The 22,417-nt window shown below is 35.5% G+C and overlaps 1 protein-coding gene across 1 annotated transcript in view; it reads right to left on the bottom strand.

Annotated features, from left to right (window-relative positions):
• Positions 1-22,417, bottom strand: part of LOC114049459 (ryanodine receptor 2) — an 811,539-nt gene that overhangs the window by 395,312 nt on the left and 393,810 nt on the right. The window contains exons 15-17 of the mRNA XM_027870708.1: positions 19,093-19,276; positions 16,806-16,941; positions 4,435-4,530 (exon numbers count right to left, since the gene is read on the bottom strand). Coding sequence (XP_027726509.1) covers positions 4,435-4,530; positions 16,806-16,941; positions 19,093-19,276 — 416 coding nt within the window. The remainder of the gene's footprint in view (positions 1-4,434; positions 4,531-16,805; positions 16,942-19,092; positions 19,277-22,417) is intronic.

The following is a 22,417-nucleotide window of genomic DNA, read 5'->3' as shown; positions in this document are numbered from 1 at the left end:
GGATAACAGACATTTTTCACACACTTAATTTTTTAATGGATTTTTATGCAGCAATCTTGTGAGTTGTTGTGGATCTCATTTAGGAGACTCTGTAGCAGTCTAAGTTCTGACACAAATAGAAAAATGTTACCCACAAATAGGAGCATATGGAGGACTGTACCACTTGTAGAGTATCAGCTATCTGTACTTTACACTGGGACACTTACTTAACTGGGGGCTAAGCATTATCATACTCAGTAGGCATTCCAATCCAGTACACAGAAACTTGAGGTGGGTTTGCTTTCTGATATTTATAATGAAAGGGCACTTCCCTCCCAACTTCATAGCAGGCCCAGATATCATCTGACTACTTCCTGTCAGGCATAATGACTAAATGGTTCATATTGTATGATACTGAAGTCTTTTAATTGGTTGTGGACATAGAGCTCTGTGGATATACTGAAGGGGTGATAATATATCTTTAATGTACTTTCCATCTCTAAATCCTATGATCCCACATTACTGAAAAATTTTATTCTTGACCTCCATACTATCATTACTGAATTTAAGCATAGGAGTCACATCTTTTCAGTTGACAGCTGGGACTTTTAATACTGTTCTAATCATACACTTTAGAATTAAAGAACAATTCCATAAAGCTAACAGAATATAGCATGAAGGAAAACTATCTTTTAAATAAAAATACCCATTTATATTTACAGATTATCAGGGAAACTATTCCCAGCAGTCTTCTGAAGAACTTTATTGCAAAGTATTTAAAGACACAATACAGTGTCTGCAATAGAGCAATGTGAAACATTTAGTTGGCTAAACTCAAATACACAGACTGGCATCATGAGTGGAAGGAAAAACAGAAAGAAAAAATACCAATCCCTAAAACAGTATTCAAATGATTCATTAAGAAATCTTCAAATGAGGGCAATTTACAATTATGTACATGCAAATGGTATCTACTTCTCAGGCACCTAATTATGCTATCTACAAAGGTATTTACTTAATACTTGTACATCTCTATAGAGCTTCAAAATAATAAGCATAGAATACTGAAACAGAATAGTATATATTAATATTTTCCTATAAATATTTTATTTAACCTAGTACTATTGAATGTAGATAAAATGCGAAAAGAAATTGAAATGCAATAGGTATTCTTTTTCATAATCTTACAGTAAAGCCAGAATGCCATTTTTACTTTAAGTCACTCATTTAAATTTAAGCCTAGAAAGCATTCTTGGTTTCAAAAAAAAAAAGCAAAGAATTAAAAAACTCATTTTATGTGTCTATGCCCATGCTACTCTCCAAAATTCTATAAAAATGCCTTCTTCAGTTGAAATTTTATTCATAAATTAGTCCCCTTATTTTCAAATACATTCTAGAAGCTGGCAGATAGTGCAAGGAGCCGAGATTGCATGCCTGTATTCTCTAGATGTAAAGATCTCAGTCAATGAATGTGACAATTTATATCTAAAGCTTCAATTCTGTACAATAACCATTCATTATATGCCAGGCTGACAGTGGGGATACAAAGACTAAAAAAAGTCTCTGTTCTTAATCATCTCCATGATACTCCTCTCTTTAGATTTCTGGAATGCATCCAGTTCTCCATTTACCTGTTCAAACACTTTTTCTCAGTCTTCTTTGCTTCATGCTAACTGAGGGTATCCCCCAAGTCTCTGTCCTAGGTGCTCTTCTCTTCTCTTTCTATATTTTTCTTGTTGATATCATCAACTCCCATGGATACAATTGCCATCTCTATGCAGATGATTTTTAAATCTAATTATCCTTTGCAAACCTCTCTCCTGACCTCCAGTCATACATCTTTAACAGCCTATTAGACATAATAAATTTATGTCCTTTAGTCTTCTTAAATTCAACTGAACAAAACTAAACTCATTAACTTTCCTCTCAAACTCTCCTAGCTTCCTAACTTTCCTATTACTGTGGAGAGCACCACCATCATCCCACTCCCCTAGGCTGACAACCTAGGTGGCATCTTAAATACTCTCTCTCTCTCTCTCTCACACACACACACACACACACACACACACACACACACACACACACACAGTTTCCACACATTCCGGTTCACTCTCTGCTCAGTTGTAAAATTGATCTTCCTAAAGTTCAGGTCTGATCACGTGACCTCTTCTCTTCCCATTTAATAAACAACAATGACTCCCCATCAGCTCTGGGATCAAATGTGAATTTTTATGTTTGGCACTCAAAACAGTCACAGAGACCTTCGTAACTTGGTCCCTTCCTACCTTTCCAGTCTTCTTACATCTTACTCACCCCCATGTACTCTGAGATCATGTGAAACTGGCCTCCCTGCTAGTCCTCACAAAAGACACTCCATCTCCAGATGCCGTGTATTCTCACTGGCTGTCTTCCATGCCTGAAATTCTCTCTTCTCATCTCCACCGACTGGCTTTCCTGGCTTTCTTCAATTCTCAGCTAAAATCCCACCTTCTGCAAGACGCCTTTAAGTGCCTTATCAAGTACATATTTTTGTACATAGTTGTTTGTATTTTGACTCCTCCTTTAGACGGTAATCTCTTTGAAAGCATGACTTTTTTTTTGCTTCTATCTAAATCTCCCATGTTTAGCCAAGTACTTGGCAAATTTTGCTGTTATTCAGTCATGTCTGAGTCTTCATGACCTCATGGACCATACTGTCAATGGGTTTCCTTTTGTTTTTCTGACTAGATACTAGAGTGGTATGCCATTTCCTTCTTTAATGGATTAATGAAAAGAGAGGGTAAGTAATTTGCCCAGGCTCACACAGCTAGTAAGTATCCGAGGCCTGATTTGAATTCAGGTCTTCTTGACTTCATTGCTCTACCCACAGAGCCACCTAGCTGCCTCCTAGGCAAAAAAAGGAAGGAAGGAAGGAAGCAAGGAAGACAGGAAGGAAGGAGGGAAGGAGGGAAGGAGGGAAGGGAGAAGGGAAAGAGGGAAGGAGGGAGGGAAAGGAGGAAGGAAGGAAAAGAGGAACAAAGGAAAGGAGGAAGGAAGGGAGGGAGGGGAAGAAAGAACTGAATTGTACTGAAAGTCCAATTTCTGATGGTCCCAGAAGAATGAACCTCCTCCAGCTCACTTGTGGTTGCAATGAGTTTCTAGCATTTTTGACAGAAGGAAAAAACTACAAGCTATGTCTAGTGTGTTTGCAGGCTCTCTTTCTATCACCTCTCTTCCTTTCTCTGACATGGCAGTAGGTACTTATGCCTCTGAGATATTGACATGAGAGGCAGAAAGTGAGAGAATGATAGAAAGACTAAGAAACAGATGCAGCAGTTGATGAGGAGCTCTTGCAGGACACTAACTGGAGTAGTCAAGAGAGCTCAGGATCAGTCATGATCAGTACTGTCCAGTAACCACCAAAGTCTGCCAGTTAACATGACTTCTGTATGTATGCTTGTATGCAGGGGAAATAAGGAAGTAATTTTTCCATATCAGCCCAAGATGTAGATGGGTCTACAATTCTCCATAGCTCTCTCCTTCCTAAGTCCCAGATACATGCAGTCAGGATTTCACCTCCATATGGGAGGAAAAAGAAGAACAAAGAAAAGATGGTTGACAGCAACCACTGACATACAAAAGTGTCAGATCTACTTTACTTCTAACCTTATTCTAAGTAAAATAAAGTATGTAATAATAACATGCTAAGAATCTGAATATATGAACGCTCTGGAAAGTGACTTGATAGAGTAAATACTTAATGAGCTGGGAACTAAGTCATATACAGATAGCAAATTTACATTTTTACTCTTTTCCACATTATCCCATTTCTTCTCCTAGACTAAATCAAACCTAGGAGTCAAGGAAAAATGGCGTAAAGCTGCAGGTTTTATGATTAGCTTATGATTAGCTCATATATTACACTTAACTAATTAAAATCCCTTGGCTAGATAACACAGTGGCTACCTTTTCTCTACAAAAAAGACGGCACACAACAAAGTGTTATAATACTACCAATAAGGGGAGCTATTATTCTAATTTACTCCTTAATAAGATGTCTAAGATAAGTTATTTTCATTTGGCTGTGAATACAAAAGCCCCAGACATAGGAACTGCACAGAGCATGATCTCCATTCTATTTCAACAAACATCCCTAATTCAAGAGGATCCAGGTTCAAATCCATCTTTTGATACATATCGTATGATCCTGGGCAAGCCATTAACCTCTCAATGCCCCAGGTAACTCTCTAAGATAAGTAGCTGATCTACATTGGTAGAGGTAGTCTCCTTAACTGATGGTGCCCATCCCAATGAAATCACAGGTCCTGATAAACAAAAGTAAAACAAATTCATTAAAAGAAGAAATTATAAATACATACAGACATGCGCAAATACTCTCTAAATGCAGAGATTTATTTTTGTGCTTTAAAGGAAAGAAGAAACATATAAAAGTAAAAAGATAAGTAAAAAATATACCTGAGGATGCCTCCAGTCTTTCCAATCTGCTAATTAGCCAGTCCAGGGAGCCAGAAAATTGAGCACAATTTTTGCGATTTCCTCTAATGAGAGCCGCTATAAAATAAAACAAAATTTATATTTATGTCTTTATATACTATATCCCAAAACATTCATAACAAATTAGAGTAAGGCGTTACCACAAGTTTATTGGAGTGGCATGAAATTTAGATTCAATAAAAGACAAAGACATACATCCAGAGAGCTTAAAAACCATCTAGGCCATGAGGGTCTAATTTATTATTATGGAACGTAGCACCTTCATTTTTGTTTCTCATAAAAATTAACTTAAAGTTTGTTATTTAAGACACAGACAGCATGACACAACAGAAAGAAAACAAGAGTCAGAGTAGGGGAGTGGAAAGTGCATTAGATGTGGCATGAAAGAATCTAGATTCAAGCCACAGCTCTGCACTACACGGCCTGACAACCTATGTAACCTTGGGCAATTCATTTAACTTGCCGGATGATCTTACATGTAAAATAAAAGAGTTGGGGGAAAAAAGTCCTCTAAAGGCCCTCCCTGATGAGCCTGTGCCTCCATTTCCTTATATATAAAATCAGGTAATTGGAGAAAATCTCAAAGGGAGATCAATTACATATAATATTGTTAGGAAACTACTATGAATCTATTTTTTTAATGACAATACATTCAGTACTCAAAAATATAAATGGATTTGGATCTTGATCTCATAAATATAGCAATTCCTTCCAATAAGCAGATCACTACCTATCAATATCTGATGATTTTGTGAAAATTTTGTCCTCATCTTTCCATTGATTAACTCACTCACCATTTTCTTTTTTCATTCGTACATTTCTTTAATTTCTTTACTCTGGTTCTTTTTCAAAGTCCATTCATTATTATGGGTAGCAGCCTATCTCATCCACTACTGTCTCATGAGTGTTATTCACTTTAATTTCTTGGAGATTTTAGTATTCTATGACAGCCATACAGTTATATAATAACACCAGTGAAATGTTAGTGTTAAAAAGATGAAACGTGTTTTAGTGACAAGTTTGGGGTAATTAAAAGAGCTTTGTAATTCCCATAGACAACCCAGCTGTTCTCCTCTAACTATTTATTCTTGGTCCCAATTTGGTGACAACGTACACTGTCAGAATAAAATATATATATTCATACACACATGTATATATGTACACATATACATACACAGAGATAAATCTCTCTATATACATAAAACCTTCCTTAAGACAGTGTTGTAAATAGAAGCAAAACAACTCAGGTCTCCCACAATCACTCCAACAAAGAAAAGAAAGGGCACTAGATAAAAAAGTGATAGAGAAGGCAAAATTACAGTCATTGCATTTTGCCATCTCAGATCCTCACAAAGAGGAAGTCAGAAGCCTTTGGGTTACTAGTTAATGGATCTAGTCAGAGAAGCCTAGCACTGGAGACAGCACAAAAGGTGTTCTAGCATAGATGAAGACAGTAAGGGAAAACTAGAGCCAGAAACTATATACTAGGGCAGAGATAAGGGAGCTAAGTCCAAGGTCTAGACTCACAACCTAAATGCTGTGGCTATGTGGCTCTGCTCAAAAACTGGGGCACACAAGCCTGTGGGGTTCAGACCATGAGGCAAGGATTAGAGCATGCTCAAGGTCAGAATACCCCACCCACATCACTACCCCATGTCAACCCTGGGGTACAGGCCAGCCACCACACATCAACCCTGAGATAAAAAGCCTTCCAGCTTTTAACAAAATACAAACACCCATTTTTGTTAAAAAACAGTAAAAAACAGCAAAGGAGTAAACTGACTATATCTTAATATAGTAAACAGTATCTATGTAAAACCAAGAGCCAGCATTATGTGTAAAGATGATAAACTAGAAGCCACTATAATTAGATCAAGGGTAAAACAAAGATGTCTATTATCACCACTATTATTTAACAGTGTTAGAACTATTAGCTACATAAATAAGACAAAGAAATTGAGGGAAAATGCATAGACAAAGAGGAAACAAAATAATCACTTTCTGCATTTGATATGACAACCTAAAGAATCTAGTCACTAAATTTATTTGAAACAATAATTTCAGCAAAGTAGCAGAATATGAAATAAACCCACAATAAACCATCATCCTTCCTATATATTATCAACAAATCCCCCAAAGAGTGAGAAAGTAAAATTCTATTAAAAACAATTACAGAACATATAACACAGGTTAAGAGTTCACCTACCGAGACATACATAGGAATTATAAAAATACAATTAGAAAATATTCTTTAGAGAAAGGAAGACAGATCTAAGTGGAGACATATCAATAGCTCATAGTTGAGTTGTGGCAATATAAAAAAGTGACAGCATTTCTTAAAAGGATATATTTATGTCTGGAGCACCAGCCCTGAAGTCAGGAGGACCTGAGTTCAAACCCAGCCTCAGACATGCAAGAGTCACTAGCTGTGTGACTCTGGGCAAGTCACTTAACTCCAATTGCCTCACCCACCCAAAAAATAATAATAATGTATTTATTCAGTTCCATAGAAATCAAATTCCCAATGACCTACCTTAGAGAACTAGGGAAGAAATAATAAAACCAATACAAAAAAAAAGGCTCAAGATTCTCACAGAAATACTGAAAAAAAAATAACAGGAGTAGTGAGGCCTAAGACAAAAGACCTCAAAGTAAACTATAAAGCAGTCATCATTAAAACAATTCAGCACTAGTTAAAAAACACACGACAATCAATGGAACAGATTACGTACATAGCATAAAAAACAAACAAATATAGTAGCCTACTGTTTCATTAACCCAAAAATCCTCTAATACTGGAGTAAGCACTATTATTCAAGAAAATCTAAAAAGTAATCTGCAAGAAATTAGTTTTAGACCAACATCTCACACCATATGACACAGGTTTCCAATGAATAGATGGGCTAGATATAAAAGGTTATATCATAAACATATTATAAGAGTAAGGAAGAAAATAACTTTTATGACTATGGCTAAGAGAAGAGGTCATGACCAGAGAAGGAATAGAGCGGATCACAGAAGATAAAATGTCCAACTTTGCTTACGTGAAATTAAGAAATTTTTGAATAAACAAAACCAATATAGTTAAAATTAGAAATGAAACTGTTAACTGGGAAAAATCTCTGCAGCAAATTTGTCTGACAAAAGTCTCATATTCAAGATATCTAGGAACTTATTCCAATGTATAAAAGTGGCACTTATTTCCTAAGAGATAAACAGTCAAAGGAATTTCCAAAGAAAGAAGTATAAGCAATTATCATCAAATGAAAAAAATTCTCCAAATCACTAGTAATTAGAAAAATAATAATGGAAAAAAAAACAACCCTAAGGTTCTAACTCACACCTATCAAATTGACCAATAAGATAAAAGACTCACATGACATTTATTGTAGACTCTGTAGGATGACATGTATCTTAATGCATTTTCAGTGGAGTTGTGAATCGGTCCAACAATTCTGGAAAACAATTTGTAACTATATCTGAAAAGTCACTAACCTATACATGTCTTTTCACCTAGTAACAACCTACTAAGCCTATCAATATCCCAAGGAAACCACAGAAAAAGGAAAAAGATGCATACATAAAGTTATTTAAGAAAGCACTTTTAGTTGTAAAAAAGAACTGAAAATAAAGGAGGCACACATCAAATGGAGAAAGGACTAATGTAACAACATGCTGTTTAACACAACGTCTGGTACACAGTAGGCACTTAACAAATGTTCATTGATTGACAAATTGGTTGGCTGGTCTTCCCAACTTAAGTCTCTCCCCACTCCATTCCATTACCACATTATCTTTCTCCTCCTAAATGGCTCCTTATCACCTCCATAATCAAAGGTCCCTTCCTACCTTTCCAATCTTTTTAAACCTTATTCCTCTCCATGTATTATGCCATTGGGTAACACTTTCCTCAATGCTGTTCCTCACATAGACACTCCAAATCCTGACCCCAAGCATTTTCACTGGCTGTCACACATACCTAGAACTCTTCCACTCCTTATCTCCACCTCCCAATTTCCCTGGCTTCCTTCAAGTCCCAACTAATGTCCCATCTTTCCTGATTCAATATAATTTGAGAAATGAGCCTAGACAACATAACATCATCAATGGTGAGATGTTGCAGCCTATTTACATCTACATCATCATCATCATCATTTTCTTCTTCTTTCCTCTTTTATATAAATATTTGTGTGTATGTATATATAAAACACTTATTTGTGCATAGTTGTTTTCATGTTATCTCCCCCATTAGATTGTGAGCTCTTTGAGAGCACATACTTTCACACCCCCTTTTTCTTTATATACCCAGCACAGTGATTGGTATATAGTAGGCACTTAATAAATGCTTGTTGACTAAGTCTATTAATCCTGTTTTTGAAAAGTTTTTGGAGAGATAAACAGAAATGTACTCTTTCCAGGTCACCAAGAAGATTAAAAAAATAAGGGATTCCTATACACATTCAAGATTAGAAGAAAAGGAGTGAGTGGTGGGAGACATTTTGTGGTTCTGGAAAAGAAAGAATAAGCAAAGTAATTAGAGCTCTAATTAAAGTAAATAGATATGGAATCTAGAGTAAAGGAAAAGAGGTAAGAGTGAGAAGAGGGTTGTCTCCTCCTCAGGCATTCCTGTTAAGGACAATGCTTAAGCTTTCATTTTTCTGTAAAATGGACACAATTTTAAAAAAAGAGTGCCAATTCTCATCATTAATGCCACAACTGATCTCAAGCTGCAGCAAATTTTATTGTGATGTTTCAGATCTATAATAAAGGAAACTGTTCACAATATGCTCTGGATTGATTTATATTGTAAGTAAATATCAGATAGAACTGAGTTACTTTCTTATTCTGATAGCAGGAAAACCATCCTGAAATTATGTTCAGATGAAAGGTAAAATTTTGGGAAAAAGGGAAAAAAAATACTAAGTAAAATGAGAGATGAAGCAAACAACCCCTAGCAACTGATAGGATACCACTATAATCAATTGTAAGATTATAAAATTACATTCCAAAATAACTCAGTTTAGTTAAATTGCAATGCCTTAGTTTTGCTGGTATTGACTTTCTACATAATTCTGATAAAATCAATAATTTTATCTATGATGTCTTTTCCTCCCTCATAGGGTTGTGAGCTATTTAATAAGCTAATGGAACCTCTGCTTCCAGGAGCCAAGATGGTGGAGTAAGAAAGAACAACCAGGTCTTCCAGTGCCTCAGCAAAACTCTTGGAAGCAGTGCCAGGAGCCACACTACCCAGTCCTACCCCTAGAGTTCCAGGGTTGCTGATTCCAGCCCAACACCAGAAGTGTTGTGTTCCATGTCTTAGACACTGACAACATTTATTGAAGAGGAAGAGCCAAGATGGAGGAGTAAAGGCAGGGACTCACCTAAGCTCTCCCCCAAACCCCTCCAATTACCTTTTAAAAATGACTCTGAACAACTTCTGGAGCAGCAGTACCCACAAAAAGACGGAATTAAACAGATTTTCAGCCCAAGACAACTTGGAAGGTCAGCAGGAAACATCTGTTGCACCCGAGTAAGAGAGTACAGTTCAGCGCAGACCACGCCCATGCAGGATAGGCCCCAATAAACCCAGAGCAGGTCATGGGAGTGACTGAATCAGCAGCAGCAGAATGGTTTCCAGACCTCTCAACCTACAGACACCAAAGACAACTTAAAAGGTCAATAGGAAAGGTCTGTCACGTCAAGGTGAGAGTCCAGTGCAGGTTGTGCCAGTATAGCCCCGGCCCCAGCAAACCAGGAACAGGTCTTGGAAGTGACTGAATCAGTAGTGGCAAGTGGCTGCAGCTGTGGGTGCTTCCACAGCTCTCAGCCCGCAGATGGTAAGGGGTTCGAACAATTGGTCAGAAAGCAATTACAGGGGTCTTTTTGCTAGCACTGAGGCAGGACTCAGTTGCTTTGTCCATACTTGGAGCCTAGTTGAAGTCCTGGGTGGAAGTCCCAGGACAAGGAAGAGCACTAGCATAGCAGAGCTAGCAGCCACAGTGGAGGGGGAACATTCCTCATAGACTAGGAGAGCAGTAAATACCTCTTCTCAGATCACACCACCTTGGAAGAACTGAAAACTTAGAGGTCCCTAGAAGTATCTCTGGAAACAGCTGCATAAAACCCCTGAATCTTGGGACAATGCGCCCTCCACCCTGGAAGCAGAGCCTTACTTTAGCAAACAGTTCAAAGTAAACTGATAGGCTCAGAAAATTAGCAAGAAACAGAAAAAAACAACACAAAAAAAAAACCAAGAACAAAAACAAAAACCTCTGACTAGTGAAAATAACCACAGTGACAAGGAAATTCAAAATACACACTCAAAAGAAGACAATAAAATCAAAGCTATTACATCTAAAACCTCCAAGAAAAATATGAATTGGTATCAGGCCAATGGAAAAGCTCAAAAAGGATTTTGGAAATCAGATAATAGCAGTAGAGGAAAAATTGGGAAGAGAAGTAAGAGCGATATTAAAAAATCATGAAAAACAAGTCAAAAGCTTAGTAAAGGGGAAACAAAAAAATACTGATGTAAAAAACACCATAAAAAAATAGACTAGGCCAAATGGTAAAAGAGGTCCAAAATCCAATGAGGAGAAAACAGAATTGGCCAAATGGAAAAAGAGGTCTAAAAGCTCACTGAAGAAAAGAATTCCTTAAAACTTAGAATGGAACAAATGGAAGCTGATGATTCTATGAGAAATCAAGAAACAATAAAACAAAACCAAAAGAATGAAAAAATAGAAGACAATGGCAAATATCAATTTTTCAATGGAAAAATAACTGACCTGGAAAAATAGATCCAAGAGAGATAATTTGAAAATTATTGGACTTCCTGAATGCCATGATGAAAAAAAGACCCTAGACATCATCTTTCAAGAAATTATCAAGGAAAACTACCCTGATATTCTAGAACCAGAGGGTAAAATAAAAATTGAAAGAATTCACCAATCACCTCCTAAAAGAGATCCCAGAATGAAAACTCCCAAGAATATAGCCAAATTCCAGAGTTCCCAGGTCAATGAAGAAATATTGCAAGCAGCCAGAAAGAAACAATTCAAATATGATTAAGCCACAGTCAGGATAATATCAACTTTAGCAACTTCTACATTAAAGGATTGGAAGGCTTGGAATATTATATTCCAGAGGGCAAAGAAGCTAGGATTACAACCAAGAATCATTTACCCAACAAAATTGAGTATAATCCTCCAGGGGTGGAAATGGATATTCAATGAGCTAGAGGACTTTAAGCATTCTTGATGGAAAGACCAGAGCTGAATAGAAAATTTTGCTTTCAAATACAAGACTCAAGAGAAGCATAAATAGGTAAACAGGAAAGGGAAATCATAAGGGACTTAATAAGGTTAAACTGTTTACATTCCTACATGGGAAGATGATATTTGTAACTCATAAGACCTTTCTCATTATAATGGTAGTTAGAAGGAGTATACATAGACAGAGGGCACAGATGTGGGTTAAATATGAAGGATTGATACATAAAAAACAACTTTAGGAGTGAGAGAGGAATGTACTAGGAGAAAAAGAAAGGGAGAAGTAGAATGGGGTAAATTATCGCAATTAACTGGCAAGAAAAAGCTTTTACAGTAGAGGGGAAGAACGGGGAGGTGAGAAGTGAGTGAACCTTACTCTCATCAGAACTGGTTCAAAGAGGGAATAACATAAACACACAATTGGGTATAGAAATCTATCTCATCCTACATGAAAGTAGGAGGGGAAGGGGATAAGAGAAAGGGGAGTGACAAAAAGAAGGGCAGATTGGGGTAGGAGGAGTCAGAACCAAAACATTTTTGAGGAGGGACAGGGTGAAAGGAGCAAGAGAACAGAATAAAGAGAGAATAGGAGGGAGGGAAATCCAGTTAGAAATAGTAACTGTGAAAAAAAATTAAAGCAAGTCTCTCTCTGATAAAGGCCTCATTTCTCAAACATACAGAGAACTTAATCAAATTTATAAAAATAAGAGTCATACCTCAATTGATAAATGATGAAGAGATATGATCAGTTTTCAGATGAAATAATCAAAACTATCTATAGCCATATAAAAATTCTCTCACTATTGATTAGAGAAATGAAAATTAAAACAATTCTGAGGTTCTACCTCATACCTATTAAAAATATTCAGACACTGATGGTGTCTGAATATAGACTGAAGCATGCTTTTTTTTTTACTTTATTTTTTTCTTGAGGTTTTTTTGTTTGTTTGTTTTAGTTTTCTTTCACAACATGACTATTATGGATATGTTTTGCATGACTACATATGTATAACCTATACTGAATTGCTCACCTCATTAATGAGGGTGGGTGGGTAGGGAGGAAGGAAGGGAGAGAATTTGGAACTCAGATTTTTGAAAATTAATGTTAAAAATTGTTTTTACATGAAACTGGGGAAAAATAAAATACTAAATAAAGACAACAACCAAAAAAAAAAAAAGAAGTTAATGGGGTGTGTAGGAAAGGGTCTTATAAGAAAGAGGAAAGAGGTATGCTACCTGAAATTATCTAAAAGATAACTCTGTAAAAGGTATGAAATTTTTTACAAACACCAAATAACATATATTCTAGGAACAAACACTTGTCCTCCCTTCAAATACCAATAACAAGTGCATTAAAGGCACATGGCCAATGTCTATTACTTGAGTGATGTCTTTAGTAACATGTTATTCTGAGGATATTTGGTCATCTCATAGTCCAACAGTCTTGGTAAATATGTGCAAAAAGATCACGATTAAAATAATTGTGGATTATGTACCAATATCAGTTGCAGAGGACAGAGAGGTGCAGGCATTTTATTAAAAAAATTGGTAAGCTCATCCAAATTAAATTAACACATACTTTAATATGTAATTACTTCAATGTAAAAGTAATATAAGTGAGGATATCAGGAAGTATTTCCAAAAGTATGGTTCTAGAAGAAGGAATAAGAAGTCAAAGACTTGTGGACTACATAGAAGATATGCCTCTAATCATGAACTCTTCCCTCTGAAAAGTTTGAAAGGCACTGGACAGGGGACCATTAGAACCCAGAAAATATTTTAGTCAGCAATCACTTGATTTACCTCTCAAACAGAGATGGTAGCCAAAAGTTATACTGATTTAGAAAATAAACTTTAAACTTATCTATAACATTTATTGAAGAAAGATAATGAATAATTATGTGATATATCATCTCAAGAATCAGAAAAAGAAAAAACAGTAGAGGATAAAAACCAGTTTAAAAAAAAAAACTTGGCAAGAGATATAACTAAAGAGTCATTCCATGGGCATTTAGATATGAAAATGGAACAACAAATAGAAGAAAAATGGGAAAGATCAGGAAAGAGTTTTTATTATCAGTTTTAACATCAAAGTGGAGCCACTACAATAGTACTCTAATGGCTTTCCTTACAAAGGAGGTTGAAATGGCATTAAAGAGAATGGAGAGAGGAAAGGTATCCTGATTAGACTAGATATATATGGAGATTTTTGCTGGAAGAGGCACAATTTTCAGGACAGCAGTATCCATTCTCAAGATACCTGAATGTGGTGAAGATATTGAAGATATGACAGGAAAAATTTCAGACTTTCTTGATACAATAAAAAGGTAACACAGAGAACATTAACAACTACTGGCTTATATACTTTCTCATTATACAGTTTTTTAATGAGAATTATCTACATATTAATTGATGTTTTTGATGGGATATTGATAGGGAATAAACAGACTTTCTAAAATGATACTCTACCATGGTCTAGATCTTCACAATACTTACTGAAAGACAAAGGCAATATAAGACAACATTATGCTTATTATTTGGGGATTAAGAAAAAACACTTGATATCATCAAGCAAAATGTCACCTTAAAGGTGCTCTTCCAACAAGGTGTCTTCCATCCAAATACCAAAATCATTCAAGATTCCTTGAAATATATAGCAATAGGGAGGAAAAGTATTCAAAAGCTATTTGATCATAAACATAAGGCCAAGTATAAAACAGCAAGATATAAACTCGCCAAAGGTGTTTGCTACTATGGAGGAGACACAGTGCATACTCCAAGCTGAAGAGAGATTCCTCACAGATAATGAGGTCTCCTCTAGATGCTCTATTTTCAGCTGACTTTCTGCTGATGGCATCAAGTCTCTGAATACTAGAGAGCATTCTGGATGAAATCTGTAATCACTCAAATGAGTATGGGATGACCAAGGGAAGAGCACAAAAGTGAAGCATATCTATTGCCTAAATTATGACACATATTTAGATGGACAACCTAGAGTCTTTCTATCAAGTACATCTAAGACAAAAAATACAAATGCACAAGTCGGATTTAGAATTAAATAGCAGAAGAACAAAACAGATTACCTTCAAGGAACTGTGAATGTTATGAAGTACCTCAAGCACCTACAAACAAAGGACTATATTTTTAACTCCAGCTTTCTACCTGTGTTACCATGTAGTTACAAGCCATGAAATACAACAGTATTTGAAGGACTTAAGATGATTATGACATAGAGGGCAATAGAGAGACAAGTGATGCATATCAGCATGCTAAAATATATAACCAATAAGGAATTCAAGATCAGGAGTAAAAGATCAGGGAAAAGTATAATTGTAAGAGAAGACAAGATAGTCCTGCAGTAGGTGGAAGAGATGATAGGTGAACAGCCCAAGAGTTTAACTGGTGTCCTCATGATGTCCAGAGAAAGCAAAGCAAGCCTCCAGCACACTAGGTGGGCCCCTATGGCAAACTTATGGAAGGACATAGAAAAGAGTAGCAAAGAATGGGAAGACATTGTTTTGTCAGAGTAATTGTATTGTCAGAGAGAATATCAAAATTAACGAGATGATATCTTTTTACAGAGTAACAATACCTCAATTACTATAAATGTCAAGGGAAAACAAATTGTAGAGGATTTTAAAATATTTTAAATATCCTTCCACCTGAAAAAAATATTTAAAGTCTTTTTTCTCCTGTTCCATTCTTAGGAAAAATTATACATTCTTCAAGAGAAGCTTTAACAGAGAGCACAAATATGCTTTACTTATTTAATTTCTTTTCTGTGCTTATGTTACTAATAAAGTCTCTGCAGATCATGCAACTTTTAGTATGGAAGGAATCAATATCAGCAGAAGTAGGTAGTTAGCTAACACAATGGAGAGAGCACTGGGTCTGGAGTCAGGAAGCCCTGATTTCAAATCCAGCCTCAGATCCTAACTAGCTGAGTAATTGCACAAGTCTCTTAATCTCTGCCTTCCTCAGTTTCCTCAATTATAAAATGGGAATAATAATAATAACAAGAGTTGTTGTGAGGACCAAATTACATAACAGTTGTAAGAACCATGCCTGGTACATGGTAGGCACTGAATAAATGCTTGTCCCCACAGTTCCACCAGCACAGGAATAGGGGTTAGCAAATAGGGGAAAGGGTGTAGAACACTGTTTTCCACCTATAGGTTCTATAGAGTGCTACTAGTATAAAGCAAATGTTTACCACTTAACAAAACATTTACAACAAAAAGGTCCCTACTTATTAAATCTAATAGCCTTAAAAAACAAAAAAACTCTCCTACCCCATCCACATGACCTAAGTTACACACCTGACACTCTTCAAAGTCCAAAGCTACCAGATTGAGGATAGGAGGAATGAAACTATGTAGATATTTTATTGGTCCTCAGTAGAGAGATTAAAGTCTACTAGAATCTGACTCTAATTATCTCATGATGGTGAAAAAAGTGACTCTTTTTAAAAGTTTTCAAGGTTATATCAATGGAGAACGTGTTATGGCAGGATATAACAAGATTAAAGGGCTTTAAACACAAACCTAGTATTGGACCAAAGACTAGCCTAACTATGCTTACAGTTTCATTGCTAAAAAGTTGGTCATGTCAATAACAAAAATTGTGAAGTTGCTACTGTATAAAATCATAGCAATCCTTATCAATGTAGGTAATAACTACGTTGAAGGAATCATAAAAACCCTGAAATACTGATGTACTGACCTATAATATAGTTTAGGTTTGGAAACACTGCACTACAGTATCTTAGCAATCAAATATTAGGTATTATCATGTACATTTCACATAGAAACATCAATTTCCAGAAAGCTGGTGTTGCAGTTCTCTTCCTCTGAGCAAAGGGAAATGTTGCAGCTGTGGCACTGCTCACTTCAGAACCACGTAACTTGGTTTATAATCTATGAAAACTACTAGATTAGTATCAATGCTGGTAAAAAGTTAATGAATAAACAATTACAGCACTCTTACATAATCATTTTAAACACACATATATTCAGATTCATGATTTCACCACCTTTAAAAAACATTCTTACTTCTTACCTAGTAACTCATACAAAGAGTTTAGTATAGACTTCCAAGATTCTCCTGCTTCCTTCCCAGCTACATCAGCAAAATGAGCTGCACTGCTATACACATGTAATCGATCAATGCACTCAAGGACAAGGTTAATCATACCCTACAAGGAACAAAAAAAATCAGTGTCAGAAATGGATACCAAGATAGCTAAACATAAAATATTTAATAAGAGGGAAAAAATATAAAATAAAATGCAAAAACATTTTAACAAACATTTAATGCTAACCATTTATGCCAAATGAAAATTCAAGAAAGAAATTAAGTAATTTTATATTGTTATAATTAGTGCAATACAAATATAAAACTGCAAGATCTCTTATGGTAATGAGTAACTGCCATATGTAAATTTGGGATGGAAATATATTAAGAAAGGTTATAGACCTTGAATGTAACATCAGTTTGAAGAAACAAAATAAATGGAAAACTTCATATTTATACAATGAAAGCTACAATCCAATAATATTTATTGTTTATCCACAGCTCACAACAGTGTATTCTACATTGTACTGTAACATATACATATATTCTAGTTAAAGGTTAATAATAGTAAACTAAATATTTAATGTTATATTTTTATTCTAAAATAAACATTACTATTGTAGTAATACTAAAAGATTAATGAATTGAATTGAATTAAATGAATTGAAAAAAGAAAAAACTAACGAAAGTTTAGTGTTATGTAAACAATAGAGAATAATTCATTCAATAATCTTATAAGTATGAACTTTCAATTCCACATAAGTATTTTGTTATTATTACTAGATTAAAGGCTGTAGAGATGAAGTAGAATACTCGACTAAAGAAGCAATAATTAATTCATCAGAAAAATTATCTTCAATAATCTAAATGGTGTCAGTTACCAAAACCTGTGTTCAGATCATGGAAAACTAAAAGAGTTTAACTAAAGCTACTACAGAGCTGCCTGAGATACAGAGGTTTTCATAACATGACGCATATAAATAACTTAATAATCAAACACACCCAGAAATACATACTCCCAATATATAAATTATTTCCTGATGTTGCTATTCCTTTAAATTGAATCTCTGCATTTAAATTTGAGCATCTTCTTTCATACCATTAGGGAATCAATAATTTCTTCTGTGTTCTGAGTGAAAAATGACCTAAAAAAACTGACATGTAGATTTCAAAAGTTTCTGATGGACAATTAATACAAAGCACAGAAAGAGAAGGTCTGTGAGTAGTGCAGAAGGGAAGTAATGATTCTTGGATATCAACATGCATTCACTAATAACAGGCCATCCTGACAATACAGAGATTTAAGAATGGATTCTACTGTCCAATGAAACATGGGCCTTTCATTTTAATTCAGAAAAGTAATTCTACAAGTGATAGAGGAGTATAGCCTTACATATGCAGTACCAGCTGAAATTCACTATGTGACCTTGGGCAAGGCCCTTAGCATTTCTGGTACTATTTCCTCATTTCTAAAATAAAGGATTTGAATTAGATAATGTCTAAGGGCTCCATTCAGCTATAAGACTCTATGATTCAATAAGAACATCGAACAAATCTGGTATCCATACTAGATAGTGACTAATTGCCCAAGTGATTATGAATAATATTCCTAACTAATAATATTCACACTGAAAGCAATTTTTTACTAATTTCCTAATTTTCATTATTTTCTTGTTATTCATGAATTTACTAACCATATTACTTAATTTGATGGTTGAGGAACAAAAAAATTAGTCTATCCGTGCTGATGGAGTACAAAGTTCCAACTTATTGGCTTAACTCTGTTCTCTCTGTAATAGTAGTAATAATATAGTGCTTTAATGTTTTGAAAGCACTTTATACATATATTATTAACTCATTTGATCCTTACAACAACCTTATAAGATATGTTATTTTCTCTGTTTTATAGATGAGGAAACAAAGGCCCAGAGAGATTAAGTGATCTGCCCATGGTCCCACAGCTACTATTAGACTGAATTCAAGTCTTCCTGAATCCAAGTCCTATTACTTCATCCACTGTGCCACATAGCTGCCTTTCCTACATTTACTTCCTAGTTCATGGAAATAAAAATAATAGCATTGTTCCTTCAGACCTAGATTTTCTTTCATTTTAGTGTCACAATATTAGGCTAAATACCCATCAAATAATGATCGAAAGGTTTTAAATGTATATAGTAGACACAGAGTATTTTCCTCATGAAGAGTATCAATCAGGAAGCTATTTTTTCCTACAGAACAGCACAAAATGAATGAATGGGTGGTATAAAATTACCTCTTCTTGGAAGAGATTCTGTCGGTTCTTTAGAGCTCTTAATCGGTTCTGCTTATCTTCATGCTCTAAATGTTCATCTGGTGGGTGGAAGTAGCCAATCAGATCTTGTAGACTCAGACTTACTGACTCTATTGGTAAATCTACTGTGGAAGACTTCACTTTCTTGCTGAGAGCATCAAGGCCCCTAAAACAAGTTGCAAACACTTCAGTAGGTCGATGGTTCTCAAATAATTTTTGTCCATAGACCACGTAGGTAACACTGAATATGTCAAAGACCATCTACAACACCCTCCTCCCAAAAAAAGAATGAATAAAAATGGTGTCTTATTTTCAGGGACATCAGTGAGATACACAAGTTACCAAAGGAAATGTGTTTTTTTCAGCAGCATCCTCCTAATGTGTGAACTACCTCCATCAATGCAGATAATAACCTATGACTTAGTAGATATGTCCTAAGAAGTTGCCTGACATAATGAAAGATTGACTTTCTCAGAGTCATTTAGCTAGAATTTGTCAGAGGGAAGACTTATAGTATCATAGGTCTAGAGTCAGAAGGGGCCCTCTTAGAGTCCACATGGCCCAAACCCTCATTTTACAGATAAGGAAACTGAGGACCCAGAGAGGTAAAGTGACTTCCCCAATGTCATCCAGGTAGTAAGCATTAGATGCATGATGTGAACAGAGGTCCTCAAATTCTAGAGCCAGTACTCTTTTCACTATATCACACCACCTTTTACCCAAGTCATTCCTGAATCATAGTCCAGCATTCTGTCCACCATGCCAAACTTCCTGTCTAGTAAAAGACATGATAGATTATTAATTCATGCCATAGAGAAGAATAGAGTCCTTGCTATGTTATACATAACAATATCGCACCAGAGCTAACCAATAAATATTGATTAAATGCTTACTACATGCCAAGTAATATTTTAAGGGAAGGGAATACAATGACAAAAATTAAACAATGACCTCAAAGAGCTTACGTTCCATAAGGAGATACAACATATATATAAATGAGCATATACAAATAAATAGGTGACAAACTCAAAGGGAGCACTAGAAGCTGTGGGAGAAGGAAAAGTTTCACATAGAAGGAGGCACTTGTACAGAGTTTTAAAGGAAACAAAGAATTCTAAGAAGCAATGATAGAATGGGAGTGTGTTTCAGAAATAGAAGACAGTCAGGACAAAGACTTGGAGATGGAAGATGGAATGACATGTGAGGAAAATTGAGAAAGCCAGCTTGGCATGGAATCTGTGAAGGAGAGCAAAATATAATAATGTTGGAAAAGTAGGATGAAGCAGAGTTGTGAAAGGTTTTAAAAGCCAAACAGAAGAAAGAGCTCATTTTTGATTCTAAAGAAATTTACTGACTAGGGAAGTGACATGGTCAGACCTACACTTTAGGTAAACAACTTTGGCAGACTGTGGAAGAAAATGGTTTGAAGAAGGGAGAAGCTTGAAGCAAGGCAACCAACTAGAAACCTATTGCAATAATCCAGGCATGAGATGCTTAATTAGGGTGACAGCTATGAGAGTAGAACAAAGGGGTGAGATGTGAGAAATGTTGAGAAATAAAAATGGCAAGATATGACCACAGGGGGTGAAAGAGAATGAGAAGTTAAGGATAAAGCTGAAGTTGTAAACCTAGGTGATAAGAAAAATGATGATATTTCAATAGAAGTCACATTCAGTAGAATGTATTTCAATAGAAATAGGTAACTGTGTAAGAGGGTTAATTTTGAGGGTGACTATGAACTTAGTTTTGGACATATTGGGTTTGAGACATTACAGTACTTCCAGTTGGAGGCAGATGGAGAGGTACAAGTGAAACTCTAGAGAAAGAATAGGGTGCAGTATATAGATTTTTAAGTCATTTGCATAGAAGATGATTATACCCAAAGGAATGCCGATTGAGAAAATATAGAAAGAGAACAGAAAAGGGTCCAAGACTGAGCTCGTCATATACCACAGACAGGCAGCTTACTACAGATGATAAACAAGCAAAGGAACCCTACAAACTATCATGAGGTCCATGAAGATACACATAGAGATTCAATAATCTAAGTATTTGGGCAAAAACAGTTACAATATACAATAGCCCTTTATGTTGTCATCAAGGGTTTAAAAATCAGACTGAGGTCTCAACTAAATGATCTTAGCATTTAGTTCCTGATTGAGGAAGATCAATCAACAACAATTTTCTCTAGCATCCTCAGCCTTCATTGCTACAGATTTCTATTCACGGTAGATTGAAAAATGCTTTTTAAAGGGTTCTAGTTTAGGAAAATACATAATACCATAGCATTTTATAGAAAACACAAAACATAATACCACAGCATTTTGCAGAAAACACAAAATGCATCAAACATCATTTATTTGAAATAAACATTATTTTCAGGCACTAAATTAATAAATAATATAGCTGTGCGTCCTCTATGCCTAGGAGGCAAATATATTAGACTACTGGACATGAAGCCAGAAGATTTGGACTTCAGTTCCAGCTTTATAACTTACTAATTATATCCCTGCAGAAGTCAATTAACCTCAATGAGCTTATTTCCTACTCTATACATCAGAAATCACACTTGCACTATCTATTGGGTTGTAGAGAGAATTAAATGAGAAAACACTTAAAAGGCACTTTGTAACTCTCAAGTGCAACATAAATGTGAATAATCATTATTTCCATTGTGCTGTTAATATGTATGAATAACCTTCTTTAATTTATTGCTTGTCTGGAGTAAAAAAGTAAAACAAAGCTGATGAATCTGCCTAGAAATAAAAGTAAAATAGAATCCCTTTTTATTCTTCTGGTCCAATACAAGATGCTTATCGTATGGAAGACATAGCCCAGTGGGGACATGATAGCTATCTATCTATCTATCTACCTATCTATCTATATCTATATCTATCGATATGCATATATATGTATATGTATGTATTTGAAAGACTTTCATGTGGAAAAAATAATTATATTTACTCCATTTCCCCCCAGAGAACCAAACTGAGGAATCAAGAGTAACAAATTAAGAGAAGCAGATTTTGCTCAATTTGAGGAAAAACTTTCCAAAAATTTGTTATTGTTGTTTAGTCATTTTTCAGTCATATCGGACTCTTTGTGAACCCATTTGAGGTTTTCTTGGCAGAGATACTGGAGTGGTTTCCCATTTCCTTCTCCAGTTCATTTTCCAGATGAGTAAATTGTGACAAACAGGGCTAAGTGACTTGCCCAGGGTCACACAGCTAGTAAGTGTCTGAGGCCAGATTTGAACTGATAAAGATGAGTCGTTCTGATAAGGCCCAGCACTCTATCCACTGCACCA

This window comes from Vombatus ursinus, unplaced genomic scaffold (genome assembly GCF_900497805.2).
Source record: "Vombatus ursinus unplaced genomic scaffold, bare-nosed wombat genome assembly UNPS02014798.1, whole genome shotgun sequence".
In the NCBI taxonomy this organism is placed as follows: domain Eukaryota; kingdom Metazoa; phylum Chordata; class Mammalia; order Diprotodontia; family Vombatidae; genus Vombatus; species Vombatus ursinus.
Note: the sequence above shows the minus strand (reverse complement) of the source record. Positions and strands in the feature narration are given on the sequence as shown.